This window comes from Lampetra planeri, chromosome 6, assembly GCF_965212315.1.
Source record: "Lampetra planeri chromosome 6, kcLamPlan1.2.h2, whole genome shotgun sequence".
NCBI lineage: Eukaryota > Metazoa > Chordata > Hyperoartia > Petromyzontiformes > Petromyzontidae > Lampetra > Lampetra planeri.
The window spans coordinates 8,487,534-8,509,326 of NC_136112.1; the positions used below are offsets into that span (position 1 = coordinate 8,487,534).

Consider the following 21,793-nt stretch of genomic DNA (forward strand, 5'->3'; position numbering starts at 1 on the left):
TAGTTGATTTAATGTTCACTTGGGGTAGGGGCCTATTGAGCTAAGGGCGACCCCCCTGGGGTGAAAGGGTGGGGGGGGGTAAAAAAGGAAAATACAGAAATAGTCAAAAAATATATATTACAGCGAATTGAACAGGAAAATCCACCCCACTAACAGCAGCTACTTGAAACCAGCCATTCAGAGGGCACTGAATTGAACAAACACAGGATGGGGAGAGCTTCATCCAGCAGTGGATTAACAAAGGCTGTACAGTATTAAATTTGTATTAGTATGTTACATTCACGAGTTCAGTAACTATTATAAACCACGTTTTACACCATTAAGTGTAAAGCTTAAAACAGAAAATATTCGTCACACCCTAATAGCAACCCACGAATTGTGACAATTCCTCAGAATCCCTCAGGAGTTTTGAAGCGGGCGGGCATCTTTGTTCCACCCCTACCGGGGAGAGGGGGAGGGGGACACGTCGAATTGCCAACGAGCTTGCGGTGCGTGATTGCTAAAATATCCTGCAGGCACCCAGTCTTGCAGGAGGGTCGTAAATGGGAGGGAGAAGAGGCGGCGAGAGAGGGATGACCTCTAATTATGACCCCCCCCACCCGACTTCGGTATTTCACTTGCAGCAGCTCAGTTTGGGGTTGTCCAATGTACGTCCCAAGTAAGAGAGTTGAATTCGTTGCATGCGGTGCGCGAGCATTCTCTCCGTACTACGCCATGATGACGAAGAGCTTTAGTAAGAAAAGACAATTATTCGGTGTTAAAGACGGCCATTTGAGGCGTGGGGTGGAGCGGTGGCGCGGTGGTTAGCACACCGCGCTGCAAAACCCGGTGACCCGAGTTCGATTTGCAAGTGATGTCACAACAGGCTTTAGGCCTCATCCCCCCTCACCAACTTCCACTGAGCAGCATGGTGAAGTATGATCATGGTCAAACAATCGACACGACCGACACTGCACAAGGGAGGCCTTTCGATTTAAAGCTTTCGTGACTGCAGGGATTCATCTTCTTGGTTCTTTCGGTAAAGTCACGTAGAAGGGAAATAATAAAATAATAAAAAGAAAACAGAAATTAATTCTCACGACGTTTCGGCCACAACGCAAGCAGCCGTCCTCTGTCTTCTCGACAGACCTGTTCTTCACCTGAGGACGGCTGCTTGCGTTGTGGCCGAAACGTCGTGAGAATTATTTTATTATGTTTTATTTTTATTATTTTATTATTTCCATTCTACGCGACTTTACCGAAAGAACCAAGAAGAAGGGAGGCCTTCTTCCAGCAGCAGATTGCTAAAGGGCTGTAAATTTGGGATATTATTTCGAAGGAACGCACAAAATGGGAAACTCCTCACCACCGTACTGTATTTACTTGGCATAATCAAACTTTGTAATCTGTCAACTTACGACGGCCATGTATCATTATCTCGTAAAACCTGTCTTGCCTCTGACCACGCTGGCACTTTCACCGAAACCAAACCCTGATTACGTTGGACTGAAGCAACCTGCCACCAACCACCACCACTATCAAACACTGCACTGTACTGCAGGTCGGATAAAAACAAATCTATGGTTTTCATTTATACAGCTAGCCAGACAAAAGGGGATTGCAATAGCAGTTGTCAGTTCTAGTGTCTTATTTACGCGTTGCACAATTGCACTTTTTGGTTGACGCGGCAATGTTTAAGGAGAGGCGTGACATCTACAGGTGGATAATCTCATCGAGATGCGCGTCTATTGGCATCAGACATCTGGGTGGACCGCACACGTGAAGGCAAACGTCGCGTGGAACAAAACCAGCGACGGCAATCGTGAACATTACACGGGCGCTGCCAATTTGTAATAAAACCAGAAGAGTTAGAATGCTGATGTTACTGGCCAATGGGCATGTCATGATGAACTCCCCTGCTCCTACCCAGCGAGTTGGTGAATCGTCACAGAACTCGATTCTTTTGTTGTTGTTGTTGTTGCTTCCCCCCACTTGCACAGCTGTTCAGTGCACATTTGTTTTGCATTATTGTTGTTGTTAAATACGGCCATCAATTCTCTTGCAACGTATCCCAAATGGAACCGTATCTTTACAAGGCCTCTAACCAGCTCCTTGAGGGGGGGGGGGGGACGTGTCACACAGCGATCCAGCAGTTGTTGACGAAGTCTGGGAGCTGGGCTTGTGTGGGGGAAGGGGGCGAGATCAGATCAGAGCTGGCTTGAACAGGTTTTTTTTTATAAGTGGCACGGACATATAAGCGCCCAATCAAAGTGAACTTATCGAAAAGCTTACCAAGTCAATGTGGCACAGATAACAAAAATAATTAAACGGTGCATTCTGGGATGACATGCATTGCGTAAACGGTGTCAGCATCAAGATATAAAAGTTGGATACACCGGATCAGCAGTTAGCACGAGAACACACACCACTACCAAACACAAGTCTGTCCACATTTTTGCCGTCTTGCTCCCCACCCCCCCAGGGTAACGTCCCAATTTGCCATTCCCATGCATTGCATGTAAAGTTGAACTCGGCTCCACTGCAAGCACTACAAAGCAAACGTAAAGTACTTTTCTAAAGGTTAAAAAAATCAATCTCGTCCTTTCAAACACCACAATACTTGACGGTTTAACAACGCCACGTAAAACAGAGATGTTATAGTCCGATGGACTAAAACACGTATTTACATGCTTATTATTCATTGCTTTGTGGGTATGAGTTGGCACACATCCCAAGAGAAGATTGCGTTGCACTGTTTGCTCATACCTGCTGATCACCCGACTTTAAGATTCTTTTGCAAGAAACTTGAATTCTGCCTCTGGTGCTGCTGCTGCTGCTTTGCTCGCTGACTTGCCCCGAGTGGAACGTGGCCACGTCAATGCCCCCTCTTGAACCCTGCCTCCCTCTCCCATTGGCTGCAAGCAGAGATCCTCATCCACGCGTGCACATCAACGCCCCCCCAACCACCACCACTGCCCCCCCTTGGGGTGGTTCAGACGCACAATGACGATTGGCCAAATAAGAGGTGCGGGCAGGGGGAGGCGACCGGCAGAGAAAGCGCCACCCAGCAAAGTTGTTGCGAAAGCTTTTAGCAAGAGGAGGGGGGGGGAGAAATTTTTTTATTAAATGAAAGACAACGCACGTTGCAGCAGGCGGGTGGCCAATGCGATGGATGTTCGACCCGAGGAGAGGCTCAGGCGGTGAACGAGAGGGGAGATTTGATCCGGGGGCGGCAGCAGCAGCAGAGTCAATGTGGACTTGCCCAACTTCGCACTGAAAACGAATTAAGAGTTTAATCCAGTGCAGCAGACAATGCATATCGTCTTACCAGATGAACTCGAGTGCGCGCGTTTGACCTTCATTAAAACTATCAGGGGCTCATCTTCTTGGTTCTTTCGGTAAAGTCACGTAGAAGGGAAATAATAAAATTATAAAAATAAAACATAATAAAATACAATTCTCACGACGTTTCGGCCACAACGCAAGCAGCCGTCCTCAGGTGAAGAACAGGTCTGTCAGAAAGACACCCGAGGACGGCTGCTTGCGTTGTGGCCGAAACGTCATGAGAATTGTATTTTATAATGTTTTATTTTTATTATTTTATTATTTCCCTTCTACGTGACTTTACCGATAGAACCAAGAAGATGAATCCCTGCAGTCACGAAAGCTTTTAAATCTAAACTCAGGGGCGTTTGCATGCTACTACATTGCACGTTTTTTTATATTTGTGATAGCCACCAAAATGCAACGCTTCGCTTTGTGACAGCCATGGGATGGACTGCTTCGTATTCCACCCAAATCAAATTCCTTTTCATCGTCGATACCGCTCATTCAGTTTGTCAAGTCGAGCATTTGATTATTCGCGTGTATGTGGTCAGTGGTGGAAGATGTTATCTCAAGGCGCTTTACCAATGATTGTTTTTTTATGTCTACGTTATGGCGAAATGAGGGAGGAGGTGAGGGTGGCGAGGGGAGTCAGGGAAGAAAAACACGAGAGAGAGGAGGGCTCGGCACAACCCAGCCCAGCACCAATCAGAGGTCGCAACCGGGTACCCGATACCCGTACCCTACCCAATACCCGGCTACCCGTACCGGGCCGGGTACGGGTAGGCCGTGAGTCACTGGTGAGTAACCGTTTGTCACTCATTTCGGGTAGCGTACGGGTACGGGTAGGGTACGGGTACCCATTTGCGACCCTGGTGCGGCCGGGTACGGGTACGGGTAAGGAATCAAAACCCGTTTGCGACCTCTGGCACCAACGACATTAAGAACGACCCCCAGGAGCAGCCAAGGTGCCACGGTGTGGCTAGGAGATGTCAACTCCCTCCCATGGTATGCAGGAGGTCGTGGGTTCGATCCCGACCCTGACGCCAGCTGAATATATTTGGGATTTGCACGCTCTAGCTGTGGTCGCGTGGATTTATCTCCAGGTCCTCCGAGTTTTCTCGCTCCACATTTAGAAACATGATAAGCCACTTTGTTGAGCTATCCTTTGTGGTTAGGTCGCTTCTGAAAAGAGCTGTATAGCCTCAGTGGGTCTTACCTGGTCAAATAGAAAATAATTAAGAAAAATAAATAGCCAGGGCAGCACCAATAATTCCTAGCAGGGCAGTTGCATTAGAGATGGGGGCGAGGGAGGCATCACCAATGAGTTGCAACTGCGGTACATCTACCAAAGACAAGTTAGTTGGTATAAGTACGCCTCCTGTCCTGTTCCCCTTGACAATTGTGAGATGCAGTCACGGCTAAGACGCTCAATGTATCTGGCATTATAATGCACACACGTCATCTGGCTTACACATGCACAGGGAGCAGTGGTGTCAGATCAAACAAAGTCTTTTTCGATTATCTGAAAACAGTACACGAGTGTTGGCTAAGTGACCGATTTAAATTCTGGAGGTCTTCACGGGAAGGGCTATACAATTAAAAATTGTGTAGTGTAATGCATGTTTACGATTTTAAAAATATCTACTTATATTAGAGTCCAAGTTGTTCTTATCAATGGACCTGTGGCCGGTAATACGAGACGAAGAGAAATGTGGGGGTGGGGGGTGGGGTTTGGATTGTTCTAATTATACCCCGGCCACTGGATTAATTATCAGAATAATGTGAAGAAGAACTTTGGACCAGTGCCCGACAAAATAGACGAAAGACGTGTTTTTGTTTAACCAACGTACAAGTCCTCGTTTATCTTACACGGGCCGCCAACATTTACAGCCCAGAGGGTAACTGGTTGTGCTCAGCCTACATTTCAGTTTAAAGTTCGAAACGGCTTTAAAGTGTCATGCTAAACTTAAAAATATATATACACTGTATATACAATTCCCATCATCAGTGAAACAAGTTGAGTGCGACACCGAAGCCAAAAGGTTGCTAAAATTCTGTTCATATCAGAATCATTATTTATACTGGAGGAATCCGATGAGTTATAAAGCTCTTTATCACAGATGTCCAGTCGGGGCAGGTCAGAATCTAACAACATTACAAAAGCATGATAGGAGTGCAAAGTATAGGAAAGTATAAGTTGTTAGTGCCATACACATGAACCTCATGTATGTTTTCTGAAAATCCTACAACTTGTTTGTTTGCAGCTATTACTTTTAGCCTGGCATCTGTGTACACGTAGAGCCCTTTTGTCAATACACTGCTGGATGAGGCCCCCCCCTCCCCACACCATGCCGGCCAGGGGGGGCTATTTTACCATACTTCACCATCCTGGTCCGTGTGGGTTGGTGAAGTTGTGAAACGGATATGGAAGTGAGAATAGGTTTTCCCCTTTTTTATGGCAACAAAACAGGTGTTACGATGTTAAAAAACACCAAACTGAAAACCTTTACAAGGAATCATGTTTGCATTAACCACAAAGCCTGCAACGGGGTGCGAGCGAGCACCCTGGCTGCCCGTAGTCTGCAACCTGCTCAGGAGGACATTTACACTCGGAACGACCCCCCCCCCCCACCGCCAAAAAGCAAGCCACTGCGCAATAGTCAATCCACAAATACAAACGCATGGACCCAGCCCCTCTGCGTCGGCGGATTGAAGAAATACGACGCGGTTGAGCGACGTTTCTCAGGTCGAAATATGCAGGGTTTTTTTCACGACGTCGTTTGCAAGCGTCTGGAAGGGGCAGGAGAATAAAAAAGACTGGCGAAAGTTCACTAGGAGATTTCTAATCAAATGAGTAGCGGCAGGCGTTCCGGCCAGAGACCGCCAGGTGGCGTTTATCCGTTTTGGCCGACTCGTGCAGAGAGCACAGGACAACGACGGACGATGTGGTGGAATTTCGCTGCAATGCTCACAACAACATGGCACAGACTAATTGCATGTTTAACACCCCCCCCCCGCACACAATTTGCACAAGAGTTTAACACGCAGAAGTGTGGGTCACCATATCTACGCCTCTATATAAAGGAACGAAACAGGTGGACTTCTCCAGAAATCTGGCTGGTCGCCTGATGAAGCTAGTTGTAATTACTGGCGAAACGTCGTACTCGGATTGTAAATGTTGTGGCTTGGCTCTCCAACACACCGGTGTGTTGTACTAGTATACTACACCTTACACTACACTATAAACTACTATACACTACACTATACACCAGAGGTGTGGACTCGAGTCATGTGACTTGGACTCGAGTCAGACTCGAGTCATGAATTTGATGACTTGCGACTCGACTTGGACTTGCATAACAATGACTTTGTCCCACCTCTGCTATACACTACACACTAGTGCTGTACTTGTGACGAATTGGCCACGTTCTGTTTACGTGCCAACCCTTACTAATTGGCCGTGTCGGGTGGTGGCGGGTTTACACGACACATTTATATATTTACGCGATCGAACCCAAAAATAAAAACCCTCCATTACGGATAATTGCGTGTTATTTTCCTGGAGCCTGGTATGTTGCACAGTCGTGTCCAACTTGCGCAGCCTTGTTCGTCAACTCACTGCTGGACAAAAGCTTCACCCACGCCCTGTTTGGCCATGGGGGTTGCGTTTGGCCACATACTTTGACCACGCCGGTCACAGTGCGGGGTTGTTAACGCAGCACAATGCCTATACTTTTACAATGGGTCTGCATTCAAAAGTCGCAGCAAATACAACCCTAGGCGTGTCGGTGTCGAAGCGATAACGCGCCGCTGACGTTTAAACCCACGAGGCGAGATTACAACCTCGTTCGTCACGCCGACGGTTCATCCCAGAACTGTTTGATGCTGTTTGGTGTCCCCCCGAGAAAAAAATAAAAATCTAAATTTGTAAATTCATTTCCTGCCTCAAATATTAAAAAAGAATTCACTAACACATGGGATGGACTTTTTTTTTTACAATAATGTCTAATAGTGTATTGTATTACATTGCTCTGTTTTTTCCTTTATAACTTTTCTTGTTTCATTGTATGTAATGGCAGAGATTAGGGATTAATAAAGTACAACCATAACCACAATCATATAAACAGAAATCTATTTTATAGCGATATATTGGGGGAGACATGGAGCATATTTGAATATTGGGGATGTGTCCCCCAAATATATATTACACTGGTCAACATCTCATTTTTATGCTATCGGCATACCCCATTTTCATTGATTTTACCCGAAATTAACTCTGTCACTTATGATAGCAAGTCGTTGCGAGTCAGTGACTGTTTTAGTGTTAAAATATGGTGCTGTATTTTTAGGATAGTGTGTTTATAATATCATTTTATGTAGATATACACATTTATTTAATATTTTTCTTCTGCAGTTTTTATTGAAAATGCAATATTTGATATCTCAAAAACCTGATGCGATAGATAAAAACTGATGCCAGATTTTGAATCGGCACCCCAAAATTACCTTCAAACCGTTGGAATACCTTATGCCAGAAAAAGTGTGTTGACCAGTGTAATAATTACGGCCTTGCTGAGAGGGCAGACGAAGGCCCGGACACGAGGAGGGTTTGGCAAAGGCAGGGAATGTTTTTTGTTTTGTTGCTCAATTCTTCCACGGCCACCAGAGGGCGAACCAAACATTTACATCGGCAAGAAGAAGCCCGCGTCTGTGTGCCAACAAATCCGAATCAAACCTACTCGTGAATGGTTTTCCCAAAGCCGAAAGCCTTGTTGGGAATTACGATTTCCTTAACATCCACTTTGCCAGATAAAGAGATCACACGGTAGAGGTACTGATAACCAGGGTTAGAATATGAACCAGGGTCATAAGAAATCTAACGCCAAGTTTGAAAATATTGGAATAATTTCCATCCAAATCCAGACAGCATTAAAACAAAAAATTCAACCCAAGTACAATAAAAATAAAAACAATAGGATGCAGTAGCATACCCAGAAGTCAGAGTTATAATGATTGTGCCACCAAGTGTGGCACCGTTCAGCTTATTAGGTTTATGGAGGCAGCTGGCCAGGATTGGGAAAAAAAACTATCACATTTTTTCATGCAGGCTACTGGAGACCACAGCCCAGACTAAGGTGTTTCTAACCCCAACATTAAAACTACACATTTACGAACCACAGTTAAATGACAGAAAACATAATGTCCTTTTAAAAATTAGAATTAAAATTATTATTTAAAACGTCAAATCTCAATGGTCCCCTTACTACCCGTGACAATGTTCCAACCGGGCGATTTCAAACGCCGTGAGCCCAAACTGAACGCCGGACTGAGTGCCAGGAGCCGAGCCCACAGCCAACGAGAGGTTTGTTTTGAGAGCGGCCATCTGCACCAAAGCTGATGCCCATCAACCTACCCAATGAGAATGGCTGATATATCACTGGGGATCGCATTTGAGGCCATCAGCCCCTTGAGCCTCCCCAGACCAATGTTTTCAAGCAGCATTTGCAGAAAACAGGTCAACTGTGCACCGGTTTCAACTTCTCCGGTCTCGTCTGCAGTGTTGCGACCTGTTAACTGCCGCTGGCTTGTCTTAAAGTTACCGAGAAGAGCCATCCACTCAGAACATTGGGAGCTCCCCCTCCTTGTTCCGAAACAACATTTCTGCAAGAGTTACCAACGGAATTATTTAAAGTCAACAAAAACATGTTTTCCCCATTCTTTTTCCCATCAACGAAATGCACAGCCATCTGTTAGAGTTCTTGTCAACAATACTCACACTGGTTGCAATGATTCGCATATTGCCCATTCCAGGCATTGCAGGCATTCCAGGCATTCCAATTAAGTGTTGCGATTCAGGATTGCGATTTGATTCAATCCATTTATTTATTCATGCATTGTTGTAAAAATCTAAAACTTCACCAACTATCTAATGAAAGCACCCCCCCCCCCTCAGTCATGGAGGATGTTTGAAGGTACTTTATGTGAATCGAAAAACAAATTATTTGGATCATTCAGTAAAGTCACGCAGATAGGTTCTATCTCAGCGACTTTACCGAAAGACTCAAAAAATATGAATTCCTACAGTCACGAAAGCTTTAAGTCAAGAAAAACTGATTCTTACAAACATGATCCGATGCATTGAATTCAACTCTTGTGCAGGTGCCCACGACAAGATCGGGAGCGATGGCAACTGCTTGAAAACTTCGAGCAAAATCATTAATAATTTACATAAATCATATTTGTGACTCGACGACTTGGACAAAACTAAGAACATGTTGTATCCTATCCGAATAACTTTACTATTGCACATTGCTTTAACCTAATTTTAGTTCGTAGTTTGCCGACAGTTTAAGGTACGTTCATGCTTTTAAAGCCGCGTGTAGTTGCGCACGGCCAAGTTCCGGCGTTTTATAGGCGAGGTTTGGTGAATCACGCGAGGATTTTGTGAAGCTTCTAAACCTGTTGAGGCATGGGGTGACTCAACTCAAGCAGTGCATCAAGGTAGACCTTCGAATCCTTTTGTGTCAGAGCTTTGAGTATTGTGCCAGCGTACATGTGGTGGGATTTTTTTTCTGGGTATTTCTGTCTTTCCTCCCACAAGCTAAACGCTCCGCGTCAACAGAAAACCGACACTGCAATGATCGTCCCCTCCGCTGTCTGTAACACCGCTTGGCATCATCGCCTGCTGTAGCAGTTGGATAAAATCATCAGATTCCGTTCTACTGCAGACGTAATCGTGGCGACGCTCAGCAACCGGACTTTCAGGGTAGACCTCGCCGACAAACACAGCCGCCAGAGAATTATGAACGACGGTCTCCCCCTCAAAGGCCCGGTACTATTTCCGTCACAAGTTAACATTCATATATATATGTGACCTGCCATCTACACCATCTCGCAAGTTCATAAATGTAGATTACATAGCTCTTGCTGCACAGTGCACAAACCTCGAGGACATCGCCAATATTCTAACAGCTCACAAAATGTTGCCGGAGGAATATTTCCATCGGGGGAGACTGCAACAAAATCCTTCCAAAGTCACCACAAGCGCTTTCCACACGAACAATCGTGTAGCTGATGGACTCTTGATGTGTTCTTCCATGGACGTCCAATGTGCTATGACCCCCGCCCCAAGATATCGATCAATGGGTTGTAACATGGATAAGCATGACCTTTAAGCCCCACGTAAAAAAGATTTGTGAAAGACCAAATCAATAAATCGGCCCGATAGAGATGCTTGCAGGAACAACTCAATTGATATGCAGAGTACTGTGCTCGAGTCTGGTACGCGAGCTCTTACACAAAACTGCTAGATGCACAAATAAATGCTTTGCGCATCATAACCAGAACAATGAAACAGACACCAACCCCCCGGGGCTCCCAGTTCTGGCAAACTTTCTGGCACCAAACATCCGTTTTCTTACCAACAACAACAACAACCTAACCATCAACCAATACCTCAACAATGAATCTCGCCACCCACTCAATTCCCGATCGCCCTTCCAAAATCGTGCAGTCACCATCCTAGAATCTCACCCAGATCCGGAAGAACGCTGGCGAACGGTGGAGCTACGTTGATGTCCAGAATAATCTCCTCATTCGAGACCCAAACATCGCACCTCCAGGCTTTGACATTCCTCCTCATCCATCGAAGACACCGCGGTGTTGTAACCATCAACCGCATCAGAACATCACCAGGCCGATGTCCACATCTTCTTAAAAAATGGAAAATTAAAGCCACAAGCCACAGGAGAGCAATTGTGGCCATGCAACCCAAACCATGGACCGCATGGTTATACTGCTGTAGTCTGCACTACTTGTCCAATGGAGGAACAGAAAAATTACACCAACTCTCTCCTGAAGCCCTCTCGTGGCTAGCAGACCTCGACATTGCCACCGAGATCCTGAACATTGGCATACACACGAATAGAATATAACAATCGTTAATGACATTATTCAATCATCCTAAATTAGGACCACCTTTAAAAGTGTTTAATCAAAGAAGCAATATTGTGATTATTTTATACCGTTTCATTGTTTTTTTGCTTGATGTTAGGTATAATTAAAAGTTAATTTCAGTCCTGACTAATATTTTAACATTACATAATGTTATGTTTTATTATTATACTCATCATGTGTTCTATATTGTTTTCAGGGGAAGTGTTTGGGTAGCGGTTGGCAAATCCGGCAGATGGCCATCTTCCTGGCCCCATTTATACAAATATTGATGTATTTGGCCATAGTAATGAACGAGCCATCCGTCAGTCATTCCACTACAGCAGTGGGTATCAAAGTGCGGTCCCTGGAGCATCAGCTGGGCTGTGATGGTCCTCCAGGTGGACCGCGGGGCTGTGATGCAAATCCAGGTTCGATCCGGAAATGACGACGTTTCTACCTTTTTGGTTTGGACATTAATTAATATTTTAGTTACGATATTTAATTCAAAAAAATAAGTTAGGTAAACTACCCTGATTAAACGTCAGATCTAAATGCCAAACCTCAAAAAAGAAAAATTAAAGCTGTGTTTAAAACCAAAAACAAATTGATGTTCCGGTAACATTAATAATGTTGTATTAGTGGTGTTAATAGAGAGAAGTGAATGCGTTTTGTCACCAGAGGTGGGGGGCTGGGTGGTCCGTGGGCCAAAAAAACTTTCAGAAACACAAGTCGACAGGTATGCAATTTAAATGTACATGAAATTATATCTGGCTCGACGACAACAAAGAAAGCCTGTATAGTTGAATTCCATTGGGGATGATGTTTACGAGCACCTATTGAGGTCTGCATGGTGCACAAGGGGACAGGTATGAATAGCATGACGGTCCACCTTTGTCCGACCAGTGCTGATGTCTTACACACTGCACCAGGTAATCATTTAAGGCTCTATCAACTCAAAAGAGGTCAAACACCAGTTCAGGGATCACCGACCTACTGCTGTTAGCAGTCGTCCCAAATAGGAACGCCGGTTGCCAGACTCGCAGCGCAGTGATATGCATATGCACACACGCATGTTATACATAGTAATATTATAATTGCACACAGTTCAATCATACCATCATGATGTGCCCACACAGGACCGAGTTTGCACGCAATTATCCGTGACCCAACCGCACGGTAACTGCATTACTTTCAGTTCGTGGAGAGAATGCGCGGTGTGCTCACGCACGAAATGTGCAACGATCATCGTAATTTCACGTGGAATGACATACAATGAGATTGCTGGCCTAATAACAAAAAAAAATCGCATTACTGACAGAAGCAGCACACCTACAAAAAAAACCCCCACCCGCGTCCGCATATATTCGTCTGCCAATTTGGGTGGTAATAGTGCATGCCGACGCTCTACTCTACAAGCAAATGCTCTACATAAGCGCATTTGAGTGCCAAACACAGCGGCCACGCGTGCCAGTTGGTCGCAAAAAAATCCAGAAACCCAGCGCATTGGAGAGGGTTTGAATGAATGTCCGAAATACCCCCCCCCACCACCCCCTCAATGCCCCGTGCTCCTATGCGAATAAAGTGGGCTTATTATGACTATCACCATTGGCCCCTCTCCCAGATGTTCGCTCATTGTGCCTCGCAGACACAAACACGATTGTGTTTTTTTGCTTCAGGATTAGGCCAGTGTACACTGCGTAGTATAAAAGGCCCGTCCCTCGCCATTTCAAACTTCATCCCGAAACAGACTTGCCTCCAACAACCATCACCATGGGAAAGGTACAATATCTCAAGCTCGTGTCTTGTGCACTTGTCTTTGTTTTTGTGTGCGCGTGCCTGCGGGTTTCTATCGTAGGGAGTGGCAAGCGCAGTGGTTAGCGCACTGCTTTGCCAGCCCTGCGAACAGAGTTTGACTTCGCTTCACGACGAATAAACAGGTGGCGAATATTTTTTAATTGGTCCTGGGCCTCTTCCGTGGTCGATTCAGCCATAAAACGAGTACCTGGCGTGTAAACATAAGCACTGGAGAGACAAAGATGGCCGGGCGTGTTGCCGGCCACCCACGCCGTCGTGCCGACCTTAATAGAGGTTCGCCAACTGAAGTCGGTTAGAAGGCTATTTGGTGGATCTTTGTGTTTGTCTTTGTATGCGATGGTAAGGTGGTTTACCCACTGCGCTGCCATCAAATGGCAAGTTCTTTCGGTAAAGTCAGGTAGGTATAAAATAAACTAAATTAAATCACGCCGTTTCGGGTGCAACATGAGCGTCCGTCATCAGGTGGGACAACCACAGCAAGAAACACATTGCTGAAGTTGTTTCTTGCTGTGGTTGTCCCACCTGATGACGGACGCTTGCGTTGCACCCGAAACGTCGTGATTTATTTTATACCTACGTGACTTTACCGAAAGAACCAAAGAGTATGGATCCCGGCAGTCACGAAAACTTCAAATCTAGAATAAGTGGCACATTGTACCAGAACTTGTCTTGGCCTCCCCTAGGTCGAATCGACCTAAAAAAAAAAGAGGAGCTGCTGCATGGTAAAAACCTAAGCGCCGAGGGTAACAAGAGGAGGCCAGGCGAGATTCCGGCCACACCACCCACTTGTGTGACGTGGCTAGCCTTAAATCGATGCTTGCAAAAAGCATGAGCACCGACTCACAAGGTTGTATGGAGGATCATTTTGTATGGGCGTGCAAACCACGATAATTCTGAACCTGTGCAATGAATTGGGCCTGCGAGCACTGTGCTTTGAACTCGGTCACGGCGTGGTTGAAGTATTGGCAAAACCACCCCCACGGCCGACACGGCATTGGGAGGCCTTCATTCAGCAGTGGATTGACAAGGAGGCTCCGAATTGTCACGATGGAAAACTGGCGTATGGAATTGTATTCATGTCACTCCATCAATTGATAAAAAAAAAACTACAACCGTCTAGCATTCGTCCATGTCATTCCTTCATGTATGTCTCTGCATGCCTCTCCATCCATTTGCCTACCTCTACTACTCGGGTGCTCAGACAAGTAATCATAAATCGTCCGTCCCGTCCCGTGTTCCTGTCTGTCGGGGGCGCTCAGATCGTGTTCTACGAGAAGAACAACTTCCAGGGCCGGAAGTATGAGAACACGGTGGATTGCACCGACCTGGAGGCCATGGTGCAGGGCCCCGTGAGCTCCGTGCGCATCGAGAGCGGCACCTGGGTGCTGTACGAGAGGAAGGACTTCACGGGCACCATGCACGTGCTGTCGCCCGGCGAGTTCGCCGACCCGGCCCAGTGGCAAGTGCAGGGCGAGCAGTACATCCTGTCCTGCCGCATCCTCCGCCAGGTACAAATACGAGGTTCCCATCGCTCGCTTTCGCCCACCGCACTTCTCTTCCTGGCATTCCCCCCCCCCCTCCTCGCTACTCAAAGTTTGGATCTGCCCTGCCTTCCTCGTCTTAATCCTCCACTCATACCCCTCTCCTGGGCAAAAATCACATCTACTCCTCGCATTGCTTCTACCGACACGACTGTATCCGTCACCAGTTGAGGACAGAGGAGCCGACAGGCCAGCGCGGTTTTATCGGTTCGAATCTCGCCATCTCTGAGAGCCAACAGCTTTCGTCCTTCTTCCTGGAATCTTTTCCCCTCTTCACGTGGTAGTTAGCATTCCAGGTGCTCCTTCCCCACCCATACTCATGTCCTGGGCAAATTCGACGTCCACTCCACAGGTCTTCAGATCCAGGTTCACCACTTCAAACCACCTCTTTCGATGCCTGTCCTCTGGGTGTCCACCCCGGTGTGGTTTTTGCGCTCTCCTTAGCAGCATATCGGCAGCGCTTGGCCCAGATCTGAGAGTTTTTGAGGTGCAATCGGCCCACTTCCTACGGTGCTGATAGGTACTGTAGGAAGAGCCGCCACATGGTGGCTTGAGATTCAAGCGGTGAATGCGTTGATTTAAGGAGTTATCGTGATTAGAGTGTTTTGTTACAGCTTTTTTGGGAACAAAAGCTGTACCAGTCCATTAAAAAGCTGGGCGAGGTGCACGCTTGTAATTGTACTTTGATACAGGAAGAGAAACGTGGAATTTGTGTACATGCGCAATTTTAACATCATGTTGACTTAAGATTCTGTACGTAGCCTTGGGCATGACACGCTGTTAGAAGAGATGACAGCTGGCAGTTGCAACTTAAACACAGTAGTAGGAATAGTAGGGAACCACATCTAAGTGCACTTCCATTGAGGGGATGAAAACAGCTAGTGGGTAGGGTCTACATTGAATGTCGCATAGCAGGACAGAGTGGTGGCGACGGCTTGGGAAAGAGGACTTTATGCAACAGTGGGTAGATCATGGATAATGAGTCTGCATCATTTTCACAATAAATCAACTGCCGACTGGCCACGAAAATTATTAGTGATTGCAACAAGAGTGCCAAGTGGCACAAGAACCATGACAGGATGAACATTTCAGGATTTCAAAGATGCAGCGCTGTGCTCACTCACTCCATGCCTCATTCCTCTCTGGCTGCAGCTGACATGCAAAACTGCAAAGAACACTAAATTTGCACTTTGCAGAAGTTATAAATTAAGCAATCAAATTCATTTCCGTACATTAACTGAAAACTTAAAAAAAAATCCCCTAACCTTCTTCCCATTCTCAATCTACTGACGCATGAAGGCCACCCCACGCCATGTCAGTCATGCTTCACCACGCTGCTCAGTGCGGGCTGGTGAAGTGGATGGCACCTAGGATCAGGCCAGATATCACTTGCCGCCATGGCCAGAAATCAAACTCAGGTCTCCAGGTACATAGCGCAGTGTGCAAACCACAGCGCAAACACTCCCTTGAAAATACAGGATGGATATACAAGGTCTATTGTCATCTGTCTTTCCGACAGCCCTGTTCTTCACCCGAGGACGGCTGCTTGCGTTGTGGCCGAAACGTCGTGAGAATTGTATTTTATTATGTTTTATTTTTATTATTTTATTATTTCCCTTCTACGTGACTTCACCGAAAGAACCAAGAAGATGAATCCCTGCAGTCACGAAAGCTTTAAATCAAAAAAGTCTATTGTCATGTTGGCAGGCTCCCAACAATATGGGTTGTGAATTCAAACCTCAGACATGTGTGGATTAGAGAACATACACAAGTTAGAGACATCAAATTTGTAAACGGGTCATTACGTGTTTGCTATGCACAGTAAATCGATGCCCTGGATACCATTGCAGCAGATGTTTGATCAGGGTATTTTGCCGACAATATGTATTTCATAAAAAAAATATTTCAACTAGACAAAGAAAAGTGGGCATTGACAGAACAGGATGGTTGAAGGGATGACGACAGTGGTCGAGACCAATGACAGAGTAGCAGCGAAAGGAGGGAGGACGCTCGAGCGAGCACCCACCGCCACGTATAAACGAAGCCACGACACAAAGCCGCGTGCAGGGGGGCTAGTTGGGTTGTTCCATTGCAGGAATGGCAAGTAGATGGCAAAATCTTGAGTAGGCCTTTATCCTACAGCGGATATATTATGTATGCCGAAGTTCAAACCGCAGACTTTACCGAAAGACCCAAAGAATATGATTTCCTACAGTCACGAAAGCTTTAAGTCAAGATTTATGCTGAACTTCTTTCGCAACCGCACATAGCCAACCGTGCTAATCGGAGGACAAACAAACTAAAACGCAAAATAAAAGTTCCAAAGAAACGAGTTGCCGATCACATGTCTCTCTTCCAGGCGAGCGGCGGCCACCGCATCCGCCTGTACGAGAAGGCGGAGTTCGCCGGCGACTGCCTGGAGCTGAGCGAGGACTGCCCGGTGCTGGAGGCGCGCTGGGGCCGCAAAGACGTGCAATCGGTGCGCGTGGTGTCCGGCGGTGCCTGGGTGGCGTACGAAGAGCCCGAGTACCGCGGCCGCCAGTACTGCTTGGAGCGCGGGGAGTACCGCAAGCACCAGGCGTGGGGCGCGACTGCGCCGCGCGTGCAGTCTCTGCGCCGGTTTACCGAGTGCTGAGCGAGGACCCCCCCCCCCCCACCACGGCCACCTCGTCCTCCTCGTCCCAGCAGCGGTGTGCGCGCACTGCGTGGAGGGGGTTGGAGCGTGGGCACCAAAAACCCAAAGTCCATGGGCCCAAACGAGATGCAATCTCTTTGTCTGGGTAACAACCGAGGTGGCCGTATATAACCTTTGCGGCCACAATTCATGTGCGGCCAATAACAGTGAAATATAAATAAAAAACCCGATTTGAAATGGGTGGGTTATGAAATACTTCACCCCTTTTTCGCCATACAAAAGGTGCGCTACATGAGATGGTACCAATCTCTGTTCTGGCCCATGGACTAAAGCCACGGTCTATACACTCAAGTCGTCATCATAGTCATCAGGTGCCTCGAGTTATCCGCTGTTGGATGAAGGCCTTTCCCCCCCCCTCTACAAGTCGTCGCCATCCTTGGGGGGTATTGTTGTGTTGCAGCAATCGATCCATCTTTCTCCTGCACAGAAAGCCAATCTCAAGGTTCATTTTCTGCGGTGAGTGTCCTCTAGGGCGTATTCCACACACAGGTATATATGTTTATACACTGCAGGCCTGTAAAGACCCATCGATTATAAATCGGATTAAATAAATGGTTATGCCCATCGTGAATCGGGATCGTGCGCATGAGAATTCTTTCATCATACGCTGATGTTTCGTTTGGGTTAAACGGTCCTCAACTTTACAAACCAGATTAAAAACAATCTATTGTCAACTCAAACCGTGACCTCCAATCATTATAATTAATCCATTTAGTCGTTACATGCTTAATAATACAGTATGTTGAACTTCTTTTGCACCGTACGTAGCCAATCATGCTAATCGGAGGTATGGGATTAAGATATGCCCACGCCAGTACTATCCGACTGGCCCCGTGGTGATGTACTACATCTAAAATAACCACTGAAGCAACTTTTGGTTAACAGTTATGATCCAGCGACTATGAATAACGTAATTTTAAAAAACTAATGTAATGTTCCTTTTCTTAAGGAAGCAAGCTACATTTTAACGTTTAAGGTCTGTTTACCAACACGCTACATCTCTCCTTTCCCACGTAGCATATTTGTTAAATATCAACTCTATACTATAATTGCACATATTCTGGGCATATATCATGGATGCACAGGGATGACATTTGTGTAATGTATTCATGAGTTCATTGCACAGCAAGATAATTGGAATGTAGAAAATATAATCAAATGGGCAGGTCTCTGCTTAAGGCCCACACAGCCTGCTGCTGTGAGTCCAACACAATGGGATAACACCGGCTACAGAAGCTGCACATTCAAGGGATGGCCTACATGTGACAGTCCTTCTGTCTATCCACTGCTGGATGAGGGCCAAGAGATGATGAACGAGACCGAGTGTACAGACTGCGACTTTGTTATCCGGCGTTTTGCGCAGCGGACGAACGCGACCCTCACAGCTTTAACGACGCACTATTTATTTGCTGGGCAGGTGATTTCACAACGCAATATTACACCTGAAAACGTTGTAAAAATAAGCATTATTTGTGGTGCTTAATATCCTGCAATAAAGCCAAATGCAATGCAACAATTGTGAGTGTAAAGAATGCCTTATTTCATTACAACAATGACACTTTTCACACAAAAAAATTGCAGACGTTAAAATGGACACTGGGTTAAAGGCAGTCGATCTGCTTTACAACCCTGCGTCAATCCACTGCTGGATGAAGGACTCCCCCACGGCTGTCAGTCGTGGGCGTTGTTTGACCATACTTCACCACGCTCCACAGTGCGTGTTGGCAAAGTAAACGTGGGCTGCCCCAGTACCGGGTTGATATGCCACGACGTGGCAGGGATTAACAACTCATGCCGACGCGTTCATATCGCAGTGCGTTAAGCACTACCATGCCCCCCCGCCCCTCCACACACATATCATAGCCATACTAAATAGCACCTCCGATTAGCACGGTTGCTCCGTACGGTGCGAAAGAAGTGCAACATACACACAGTATTCAATATTTGTCACGTCGAGCAAAAAGACATTGATCATCAGCTGTCTTGGTAAAGGCACCCCAATGCAGCGTAAACACATTGGGCGGATTCAATCCAGATATCAGAGATAATATATGTAACTGGAGGAATGCATGTTAAATGTAAGGTCTGCATATGGTCATATGCCATCAGCAAATCTACATGTATCTACCATCTAAAGCTCCTAACATCGGATGCACTGGAAAACTCGTGGTTATCAATGGCTTTGGTCGTGATCGACTTTTAAAAACTCCATGTACACTCTAAACTAAATTATTTGGTGATACTATGTTGGCAGTGGTGCCCAACAAGGCCGTAGCCATGGAGTCAACATTGGGGGGGGACCACATCTTCCAGGATGTCTGGGGTCCCCCCCCCCAGAAAAAAAAATCTAAATTTGAATATTAATTTCCTGCCATTAATATTTTAAAAATTCACTAACACATGGGATTGACTTTTCATTTATTTTTTACAATAATGTCTTGTAGTTTATTGTATTACATTGCTGTTTGAAATAATAAAATAATAAAAATAAAACATAATACAATTATTACGTTATGTTTATTATTTCAATTCTAATTATTTTATTTTTATTATTTTATCATTTCAATTCTACGTGACTTTACCGAAAGAACCAAGAAGATGAATCCCTGCAGTCACGAAAGCTTTAAATCGAAATTTACATTGCTGTTTTTCATTTTTTACCTTTTCTTGTTTCATTGTATTTAAATGGCAGAGAATAGAGATTAATAAAGTACAACCATAACCACAATCATATAAACATAAATCTATGCATTGTTATATGAAGACAAGTCCAGCTATTGTGGACAAGGTTTAGCAAATTGTTGTTTTTATTTAAATAGCATCGCAATTATTATTTTTAAAAATATTTTTATTGCAATATATTGGGGGGGGGGGAACATTGAGAATATTTGATTTTTATAATTATGAATATTATTTCTATTATAATTACGGCCTTGGTGCACAAAACACAATTAACAAAAATAAACTCCCATTCCTCAAATCACACTCGCCAACAACAACCTACCTGTCAACCAAGACCTAAACAAACAATGTAACTCACAATCGATTCAAGTACCTATCCAGCTTCTGGGGATCACGCCGTTACAGTCACAGAATCTCACCCAGATCCCGATGATCTGGGCGAGATTCTGGGGGGGGCACGGAGCCCCCTAATCGTCACCCCTAACCCAGCACGCATGTGAACCTGGCACCGCACAATCTAACAATTACACAATAACCACCTTCCTCATCAAGTTAACAATTGCCGTTGATTGATTCCAATAAACGATCGAACTTCGTGCAAGAAAACCGATATAATTAACGCTTTAAAAAAAAAACTCCTTTAAACAAGTTTTTTTTTTAAAGCAACGCTTTAAATAACAACTTCGTTTAAATTTTGATTGAAAGTTTTCGTGACCGCAGGGATTCATATTCTTGGTTCTTTCGGTAAAGTCACGTAGAAGAGAAATAATAAAATAATAAAAATATTTAAAAATAACAATTCTCACGACGTTTCGACTCCACGGCAAAACAAATTAAAAAAAGGTTTTCTTTAAAATTTTAACATCATAAAAAAGGTTTATTTTTATTTTCTTGCTGTGGATTTCACACCTGATGACGATTGATTGTGTTGCAGTAGAAACGTCGTGATAATTTTTATTGTTTTATATTTAGATTATTTTATTATTTCCATTCTACGTTACTTTACCGAAAGAACCAAGATATAATATAAATATAATATATTTTTTTATTTTATTATTTCCCTTTTACGTGACTTTACCGAAAGAACCAAGAATAACAACTTCGTTTAACTCACGGGTCGAGAAGTGCAGTGGGGTCAATTGCGACGTCGGTTTGTGCGAGCCGATTCAACACTTTAGGGACCGCGGCGTTTTTAACCTACACACAAAAATATATAAATAATAAGGCGTCCATACAAAATGTTAATTGCTTTAAAGTAGCTAATTAATTGATTCATTGATACAGGCATGCATTGTCACCGGATCTGAGTACGTGTGCACAATTTGAAATTGATTGGACAACAGGAAGGAGACAACATTTTGATGACAAGATTTGACCACGACACAGAAATCAAGTTAGGAAAGCTTCTGAGGCAGACTGTTTTAAAGGTTTAATAAAATATTTTAAAATAACTTTTTTAAAAACACGCTTTAATGAAATGTACTGTCCGAGCTGCCCCTCCCCCTGCCCCCTTCCCCCATCGCTCCCTGTGGCTTGCCGTGACGTAAGGGACCGTGGTGATTTACAGTCAACGTGATTTGAGCGTGGACAATTAGATCCGTAAAAAAGATTGTTTTAATATATATATTTTATTTTTAATGATAGAAAATAGTATTGTCATCAGTATGACGACATACGTATACCAAGTTTGCAGTCGATACGACATTGGGAATACGGTTGAAATTGAGTTACAAGATTTTAGGATACAACAACACACAGAGTAAGTTAAATAAAAGCGTGTAAAATGTTGAAAAATGTTTTGGATTGTTTTTTTTATGAT

The 21,793-nt window shown here is 44.9% G+C and overlaps 2 protein-coding genes across 4 annotated transcripts in view; one reads left to right on the forward strand and one right to left on the reverse strand.

Annotated features, from left to right (window-relative positions):
* LOC144719493 (fructose-bisphosphate aldolase, non-muscle type) overlaps nucleotides 1–21,179 on the reverse strand; it is a 29,846-nt gene extending 8,667 nt beyond the window's left edge. Inside the window, exons 1-2 of one of the 3 annotated variants that reach the window (XM_078595473.1) lie at nucleotides 21,089–21,179; nucleotides 3,122–3,252 (exon numbers count right to left, since the gene is read on the reverse strand). The gene's annotated coding sequence lies outside the window, so the exon portion shown is untranslated. Of the gene's footprint in view, nucleotides 1–2,745; nucleotides 2,908–3,121; nucleotides 3,253–21,088 lie in introns of those variants that run through there. The other 2 variants (XM_078595474.1, XM_078595472.1) reach the window with 2 other exon arrangements.
* Nucleotides 13,012–18,795, forward strand: LOC144719657 (gamma-crystallin S-like). Its single transcript, XM_078595794.1, has 3 exons — nucleotides 13,012–13,020; nucleotides 14,316–14,564; nucleotides 16,957–18,795. The coding sequence occupies exons 1-3, from the start codon at nucleotides 13,012–13,014 to the stop codon at nucleotides 17,230–17,232; spliced, it is 534 nt and encodes a 177-aa protein (XP_078451920.1). The 3' UTR covers nucleotides 17,233–18,795.
* Nucleotides 21,180–21,793: the final 614 nt, after the last annotated feature.